The following is a 9,627-nucleotide window of genomic DNA, read 5'->3' on the forward strand; positions in this document are numbered from 1 at the left end:
GTGAAGAAAATAGAGCATTATCAATACAAAATTTGGTGCCATTAGGCAACACAATATAAGCTCTTCCGGAGCCTTCAATTAGATTCGATGAACCGGAAATGGTATGAACATAGGCTTTACTCAATATTAGATTTTGAAAATATTTTTTATCCTTAAGAATTGTGTGAGTTGTAGCACTGTCAGCCAAACATACATCTTTATTATTCATCTCGGAGATAGAAAGTTCATCAATAAGACTCATGATTCTACAAAATATATAAAACTTTCATTACTACAAAACATTGCAGAATAAAAATATTTTACAATAATATGAAGGAAATATATTAATTAAAAAGGAACACTTCCATGATTAACTCTACCACTAGAATCCTCAAAGAAATCAGAAACATCAAGACTTGTAATATCTTCTCCATCTATAGAATCTAAAGCATATGATGGTTCAGTAAAATTTGTTTCAAATTTTTTTATTTTTTCTTTTATAGAAGATTGGTATAAGTCAACCAAGTGCTTAGCTGTACGACAGGTACGAGACCAATGTCCAGTCATACCACATCTATGGCAATCATCTTCATATTTCTTTATAAATTTATTTTGAGGACCTTTGCCCTTCTATGAGTTGAACCACTTCTAGTGGTACGGTGTATATCTATTATTTTTCCTTTTAGTGTGGTCACTTCTAGGACCTTCACTTCTATAGTTTTTCTTACCACGTCCACGCTCCATTTTTCTTTGAAAAGATGCACCATTCGCTTCTGGGAATGATGTAAATCTAGTACCATTCATTTCAGGGAATGATATAGAACCAGTAGGACGTGACTGATGATTCCTTAATAAAAACTCATTATTTTGCTCAGCTAATAGAAGACAAGATATAAGTTTAGAATATTTCTTGAACTTTCGCTCTCGATACTGCTGCTGCAGGAGCACATTCGAGGCATGAAAAGTAGTATATGTCTTCTCTAACAAGTCATCATCAGTGACTTTTTCACCACATAATTTCAATAGCGAGCTAATTTTAAAGAGTGCAGAGTTATACTCACTAACACTCTTGAAGTCTTGCAACCTCAGGTGCATCCAATCATGACGAGCTTTTGGGAGGATTACAGTTTTCTGGTGTTCATATCTCTCCCTTAAATCATTCTACAAAATAAGTGGATCTTTCACCGTTAGATACTCAGTTTTTAATTCTTCATGAAGATGGTGCCGAAGGAAAATCATTGCCTTAGCACGGTCCTGCAGGGACCCTTGATTTCCTTTTTTAATTGTATTTCCCAGGTTTATTGCATCCAGATGGATCTAAGCATCAAGGATCCAAGATAAATAAATTTTTCTCAGAAATGTCAAGAACAACAAATTCCAATTTTGTAAGATTTGACATTTTCTACATATATAAATTAGGAATATAAGTATGTTTAATATTTCATATTCATTTTGAAAACTACAAAAATATATTGAAAGACTTACTTGAAGTAGATGACTACTAGCTTCAAAATCGTCAGAACTTTCGTGCTGATAACGTATTATAAAACTATCGAAAGGAGAGAAAGAGAGATAGATCTCAGAGAAGTTATGAAACTTATGAATTTCTTAAAGAATTCAACGATATATATAGGCGTACAAAGGGAACTATGCTAGCTTACTATGCTGCACTATACTAGCACTATGTACCATGCATATGTCGGCCAAATCACTATGCTAGTACTATGCTAGCACTATGCACTATGCATATGTCGGCCAACTCACTATGCTAGTACTATGCTAGCACTATGCACTATGCATATGTCGGCCAACTCACTATGCTAGTACTATGCTAGCACTATGCACTATGCATTTGACGGCTAGCTCAAGGTGGTCATACAATTTTTTTTACAACAATGTTATTTTACAACAGTAATTTATTATATTTCTCTTTTTATCTTTATACTTAAATATATATGTATTTAAATAAAAAGACAAAAATAAAAAATCACATATTCTAAATTTAATAATTATGTGTGGTGTAAGACTTTCTTATAGTATCTCTTAGGACTTATACCTAGTTCCTAGGATGGGGACTCGCACATAGGTCATTTGAAAAGAATTGACACTCATATAAAAATATTTGTTAATTTAGGGTAGACTTTATTTTATTTTTAAAGATTTGCAATAAGTTTATGTTGCCCAGATGACTAACATAAGAGGGGGGGTGAATTGAGTTGTATTAAAAAAAAACAATTATAAATCAAATATATAATATAAAATATAAACAAAATATGAAATAACAATAAATATAAAGAGTAAGGGTAAGAGAGAAGCAAACTCAGTATGTTAACGAGGTTCGGCCCCACTGCCTACGTCCTTGCCTCAAGCTACCCCTTGAGGATTTCCAAATTCACTATTCAACCTCCTTCAGGTGGAGATAGAAACCTATTACACCTTTGAACAACACCGCTACAAAGGATCCGTGTAGAACACCCTCTACACTTGCAATCACCTTACACGTGGTGATTCAACTATTCTCCGTGTAGAATACTTTCTACACACACAAGGGTTATACACACCATTTTTCTGATATAAGAGCTGATAGTGGGTAGGTTATCAGAAAACACTCCTCAATGAGTGAAATAAGAACAATACAGCACAAACTATATCTCTCAAAATGAACAAGGATTAAGGCTCAATGTTTAGAGAAGAGAGAATGAAAGCTTTGAATGAATGTTGTATGCTCTTGGTGTTGTGAATGTGAAGCTCTCAAATGATCTATTTATAGGCATATGAGACTTCATATTCAAATTTAAAAAGATTCACATGTCAAAGATAACATCATTCACTTTTTCAAAAAATTCAAATAAAATGTTCTTCTTTTTCAATTGTCAAAGACAACATCATTCACTTTTTCAAAAAAATCAAACCTAATCTTTTACTTTTGACATATGACAAAATGAGCACACTTTCCTTTTCAAAAAATTCAAACCTAATCTTTTACTTTTTGCATATGACAAAATGAGCACACTTTACTTTTCAAAATTTTCAAACAAAATCATCTACCTTTTGTATAAGTCTAAAAAAGTATCAATCACTTTTGAAAATATTCAAATAAAACATGCATATGTGAAAGATGACAATCAATCATCTTTAATATTTTTAAAGTTCAACCCTTTAATCAAGGTATGCACATGCAAAAGATGACAATCAATCATCTTTCAAAATTTTTAAATTTAATTTTCAAAAATATTCATGCACATGTGGAAAATGTATTTTAATGCTTTATGATAAAATATTAATTTTGAGTATTAATCCTAATTTCGAATTTTAAGAGATTTACAACATTACTCTATGACTTTAATGTGAACTTGTTTCCTTCTTGCTCATATTTGGTTCTTTGATGTGCTTGATTCCATTGTGTGAACAACTTGAGCTTGAAACTCCTTTATTGTTTGAATTTATTTGTTATCATCAAAATTCATGTGTAGATTTATAATCACATAAAACTTGAAACATTGGATTTAACAGTTTATATATCTTATATCTCATGTATCTAGCATTATTCACGATAATTATGTTATATTTCTTTCTAAATTTACCGGTTGATGTGTAGCAGTATGCCTAGTTTCTTCCCCATAAGAACCGAAATAGAAAACCATTAATGCATTCGTTGGTATAATTGAGTAATAAAATTTAAGTTGAAAGAGAGCATTTTTCTTCAAGTTGGTATCATTTTATACAACACTTTTCTTCACACTATATCACTTAAGATTCAAGAAGGATAAACTGTGCCCAGGAACCACTAGTTGGACCCAGAGGACTGGATGGGAGATGAGGTCGCCGGTCGGTCCATTTGAACTGGAGTACTTCCATTTAGTGGACTTTTTTGTTTGCGTAAAATTGGGTTCACTCGAAAGACCTCAGGGCTCAATAAGATTTTTGGGTCTTGTTTATATGTGGGCTTGGGTTCACCTTGGTTGTTTGGGCTTTTCCTATTCTGATGTGGGAGCGTGTGGCTCGTACCCATAAGGCTATAATGAGGGGGGGGGGCATTACATGATGAAAAATATTACAATTTTATTTATTTTTTTTTTAAAATTAATTGTTTCGTGATAGTTTATGATATAGCACAATTACTGAAGTATGCTCTTGTAATTTGTTGCAAAATAAAGTTTACTAAGTAAAATATTTTGATGTACTTACAACTTTAATGACTATATATATATGTACTGATCTCTCAGGCCATATTTAATTTTTATGTGCTAGTGGTGAAGTTGCTAAGGCTGCAATTAAACAGATACGTTTCCTAGATACTAAATTACGTATTTGTAGAAGTGTTACAGTTACAAAGAAATTTTATAAAAATAAATTTATAAATTAATATCATTTTATATAATAAGTTAGATTTATAAGAAGGGCTTTACACATGAGTGATGAAGTAATTTGGATGGAAGAGGGACCGAGTTATCTAATGCTTCTGATAGAAATGGAAAGGCCATGTATTTCTGATTCTACTTGCTAATGAAATGAAGTTCTGTTGATGATTCAAATAATAATAAATAAAAAAAAAAAGATCATATCAAGTTCTTTGTAGCTGAAGCAGTTATTTTCTTTTTATATGGACAGTGGTATTATTTAAGTTGTTTTGAATCATATATAATATGGTCATATATATGGACAAAGCTTAGAGGTGGCGCTAGCTCTTCTTGAAATTGAATCTATCCCGTAACAGAAAAAAAAATAAAGAAGATATAAACGTGGTCGAATCAAGCTTTGACAAGGACTAAATCAAAACTGTATATATTATTCTCATGGCCGGCTAGCTGTAGATTAGACTTCGTGCCTCTAATGACCAGATTACCGATCGACTTGCACGTTGAAAATATTATTAAAACTTTGCTACATTATGACAACTCCATCTTTGACATTTTTGTAATTAGCATCATCTATACACTGTATTTTATTACATTCATGATTGTAACCATTGACCTGCCGCCTTGCTTTCCTTATTTTGGTGACGTGACGTTAACGGAAATTGTTTTAGCCATCCGGTGTCTCTCAACTAGTGGTCATGGAATGGTGTCAGCCTCCATGAATGGCTACCACATGACTAAGTTGGTATTATATTAATCTGATCCAAGCTTGCCTCGCATTCAAGCTCATCCATCTGCCAACCCGGCCAACAACTGTCACGTACAGATAGCAAACTTAATCCTCAGAAATTTAATATTTTAGTCATCTCTGTAGTCTGTATCCTGGCCCAGAGAGGCGGGAATTTGGTCAGAGATTACAAACTAACCAGCATATATAGCACCAAAGATCGAATCCCTATCCAACTCGTCAAGCCCAGATCAGATCATAGTACGTACTCGGCCATGTCAGGTCCAACTGCTCCATCTAATTCCATCGACGTTGATCCCTACCAACATCTCCAACTCCTTCTCAATGCCGACGGAACCGTTACACACCTCTCCGAAATCCCCAACACTCCTGCCACACCTGATCCTAGCAGTCCAATGCCAGTTCTCTCCAAAGACATCCCTCTAAACCAGTCAAACAACACTTGGGTTAGAGTATTCCTATCACGGCAAGAACTTGATCATAGTTCCTCTTCTCCTAAACTGCCTCTCATACTTTACTTCCATGGCGGAGGGTTCATCCGTTTCAGTGCAGCCTCCTCAGTTTTCCACGAGTTTTGTTCGAACATCGCGATCCAGCTCCATGTGATCGTCGTATCGGTCGATTACCGCCTTGCTCCGAAGCACCGGCTGCCCGCTGCTTATGATGATGCGATGGACGCGTTACACTGGCTCAAAACAACGACGGAAGATGAGTGGCTAAGAAACCATGCTGATTTATCAAACATTTTTATTATGGGTACCAGTGCGGGTGGGAACATTGCATACCATGCAGGATTACGTGCATCCGTGGAAGCTGATGATCTTGAGCCTTTGGTAATCAGAGGGCTGATATTGCATCAGCCGTTCTTTGGAGGGTCCCAGAGGACTGAGTCAGAGTTGAGGGGCAATGACCCAGTTTTGCCATTGAGTGTAAGCGATCTATCCTGGGAAATGTCGTTACCAATTGTTGACCGTGACCACGAGTATTGCAATCCGACGGTGGAGGGTGGACCTCAGCGATTGCTGAAGATCAAGCTGCTGGGATGGAGGGTCTTGGTGACAGGCTGTGACGGGGATCCTCTGATCGACCGTCAGATGGAGCTGGTAGCGATGATGGAGGAAAAGGGTGTGGTAGTGGAGAGCCAATTTGGTAAGGGTGGTTATCACGGGGTAGAGATCTCTGAGCCCGCCAAAGCTAAGGCACTCTGTGTGGTTCTAAAAAATTTCATTTTATCTTCATTGGGTGCCTAGAGAAAAATGGTGGCATGGGCAGCTTGTTGCTAAGTCAATATTGTTTTGTATGCATGGTGCATGGAAATGTTGTCATGATAGAGATATAATTATAGAATATGACATATATATGTATTAATCTGTCAAATTATATTCTGATGATCTATGGATCGATGCTCATAAAAAATAATTCTGCCATTGTTTTTGTCATCAAGTTTGTAATTACCGATATATATCTTGCTTATGTAATATACATAGAGAACTTGTTTTGGCTATGGTGTTGTTAAGTCATATATTACTCCCATTTGTTGCTCAAACATCATTTTCATGGTTGTTTGAATCTCTTTATCTCCAATCTTAAATACGGTTGTAAAGATCCATTATGTCAAAAGAAAAATACATTGCAATTGAATAATGTCATGAGAGAAAGACATTACTTTTTATAAGAGTAACGGACTCCCCCAATCTTGAATTTTTCATCTCCAATATTAAATATTATTTGATAAAATATGCCATATTAATTAGCAATAGCATTAAGAAGGCTAGTGAAATTTACATGTGTTAAATATTAGAGCAGCATATACAGAATGACATCAGTGTCCCCACATCTCCAGATGATGAAGAATCTGCTCCTCGTGGCAGCATAGATGGTGCTGATATGAAGACTCAATCACCAGCTAATAAACAAGTTGTTTGTAATAGTTTATTTGTCCATTTACTAGAATGTCCTTCCCTTAGCTGATATGTAATTTCATTATATAGCTGTCCAGAATATTCCTTAGTTAGATAGGATTTGTTTTCCCTCTTGTAGTATAAAGCAACAGCACCATGTACAGCCAAAATACACGATGGAATAGAAGGATCAGTTTTTCCTCCACACATTCTCTCTCTGTTATTTTTCTTCTTCTCTGTTATTTTCTTCTTTGCTTATTCTTACATGGTACCAAGAGCCACAAAGTGAGAAACTTCTGCTATGGCTGCTGAAAAACCTGCATCAATTTTTTTGGATTTTGCAAATATTATCAACCCTTACCGCCTGGATCATGGGGACAATCTCTCCATTCCCTTGGTCCCTGACCTTCTCACCTTAGAGAATTATACAAATTGGTCAAGAGCTATGTGTAGAGCTCTTCGTGTCAAAAACAAGCTTGGTTTCATCAATGGAACCTTAACCAAACCAAAAGACCCTGCTGATCCACTCAATGATGCCTGGGAGAGATGCAATGACTTAGTGGTCTCCTGGCTACACAATTCCATTAACCCCACTCTCAAATCCAGTATTGCATTGGTGGATGATGCAAATCAAATATGGGGAGAACTAAAAGAGCGTTTCACTCAACAAAATGGGCATAAAATCTTCCAACTCAAAAAGGTTCTCATAGGTTTGCACCAAGACATTGATTCAGTAAGTGTTTATTTTGGCAAACTTAAAACTATTTGGGATGAACTCCTCATATTTGACCCAATGCCTGATTGTAATTGTGGCAAACTTGCTGTCTTAAACGATAGATACCAAAGAGATTGTGTCATACAATTTCTTATGGGTTTAAATGAGTCTTTTAATGCCACCCGTGACCAGATTATGCTACTAGATCCCTTGCCTCCTGTAAACAAAATATTTTCCATGGTTCAGCAGCAAGAGATGCAGCATCTTGTGCTTAAAGGTACCCCTTCACCTGATTCAATGGCCCTTGTTGTCAAGCAGCCATACACAACATATAAGCCCTTTTCCAAACCACTTCAACCTTTCAAACGAGATAGGCCCTTTTGCACCCATTGCAAAATACAAGGACATACCCTGGACAACTGCTTCAAAGCAGGAAATGCCCAAGCCCCCATTTGCATTCATTGTCATATGATAGGCCATCTAGCAGATAAATGCTACAAAGTGCATGGTTATTCACCTGGGCATAAACTTCATGGCAAACCCAAATAGCTTAGCTTTCCATCTGCCAATATGCCCTCACTTGAACCAGAGAATCCATCCCTTAACCACTTCACCCTCACCAAAGACCAATAACAGCAACTACTCTCATTATTGCCATCAAAGGAAGTCTCTATTGCTCCTCATTCAGTTAACCATGTCCAGGCAGATTGTTCTTCTTCTTCCACTATGAATGGTAATTCATTTTGTTTCACTTCATCCATTCAAACATCTCATACAAACACACACTCACCATGGATTATTGGCACTGGTGCTATAGATCATATGATCTGTAGCACCTCATTTTTTTCATCCATCACCTCTCATGTTTCTTTCAAAATCAAATTACCAAATGGTCACACTGCACCTGCCACCCACATTGGCACTGTTGATCTCACTCCCAGCTTAATTCTACATAATGTACTATGTGTTCCTTCTTTAACCTTCAATTTAATCTCAGCTAAACAGCTAACCTCTTTGCTTTCTTGTTGTTTTATTTTTCTATCACAATTCTGTTTTCTCCAGGACCTTTTGTCATGAACCACAATTGGCATGGGTGAGATAAAAGATGGTCTTTACCAATTGCTTGTTGAACTAGTGTCTCCATCAGCACTTCTTGACCATTTTTCATTTTCTTTACATAAAACCATTTCTGTTTCTGCTGTTTTGAAAGATGTTGATCAAGTTTCTGATCTCTGGCATTGTAGACTGGGACATACTCCCATTTCAAGATTAAATATAATACCAGATTCCTCTATCAAGAATCACATCTTTACTATCTCTGATACTCATCCATGTCATGTGTGCCCTATTGCCAAACATCATAGGCTCCCATTTCCTAACAGTACTCATAAAACCAAAAGCATTTTTGAACTTATACACTGTGACATATGGGGTCCCAACTCAGTTGCAGCATATGATGGCTCAAAATATTTTTTAACAATTGTAGATGACTTTTCTAGGAGCACCTGGACCTACTTGCTTAAAGCTAAATCTCACACCAGATCATGTATTGAAGCCTTTTGCAATTTAGTAGAAACCCAATTTCAAACAAAAGTAAAATTCTTAGAAGCGACAATGGTCTTGAGTTTCAAATGAATGACTTCTTTAATAAAAAAAGGCATCATTCACCATAGGACTTGTGTGGCAACCCCCCAACAGAATGGGGTTGCTGAAAGAAAGCACCAACATATTTTAAACATAGCTCGATCTCTCAAAATACAATCTAATGGACTGACTGCATTCTCACTGCCACATATATAATCAATCAAATTCCCAGCCCCTTACTTTCCAACAAAACCCCTTTTGAGATTCTTTTCAACACAACTCCCACCTATTCTCACATGAGAATTTTTGGTTGCTTGTGTTTTGCCTCTACTCTATCTCAAC

The 9,627-nt window shown here is 36.1% G+C and overlaps 2 protein-coding genes across 2 annotated transcripts; both read left to right on the top strand.

The window, feature by feature from the left end:
• Window positions 1-5,081: 5,081 nt before the first annotated feature.
• Window positions 5,082-6,589, top strand: LOC122303490 (carboxylesterase 1-like). The gene has a single exon (XM_043115289.1). It carries the CDS (start codon window positions 5,340-5,342, stop codon window positions 6,333-6,335), a length of 996 nt encoding a protein of 331 aa, XP_042971223.1. The 5' UTR covers window positions 5,082-5,339; the 3' UTR covers window positions 6,336-6,589.
• Window positions 6,590-7,287: 698 nt separating this feature from the next.
• LOC122304457 lies at window positions 7,288-8,250 on the top strand. The gene has a single exon (XM_043116732.1). The coding sequence runs from the start codon at window positions 7,288-7,290 to the stop codon at window positions 8,248-8,250; it is 963 nt and encodes a 320-aa protein (XP_042972666.1).
• Window positions 8,251-9,627: the final 1,377 nt, after the last annotated feature.

The sequence above is a fragment of the Carya illinoinensis genome, chromosome 3 (assembly GCF_018687715.1).
Source record: "Carya illinoinensis cultivar Pawnee chromosome 3, C.illinoinensisPawnee_v1, whole genome shotgun sequence".
NCBI lineage: Eukaryota > Viridiplantae > Streptophyta > Magnoliopsida > Fagales > Juglandaceae > Carya > Carya illinoinensis.

Bases quoted from the DNA above. Each gene is read 5' to 3' on its own strand.
- LOC122303490 (XM_043115289.1), top strand. From the start codon at position 5,340: ATGTCAGGTCCAACTGCTCCATCTAATTCCATCGACGTTGATCCCTAC.
- LOC122304457 (XM_043116732.1), top strand. From the start codon at position 7,288: ATGGCTGCTGAAAAACCTGCATCAATTTTTTTGGATTTTGCAAATATT.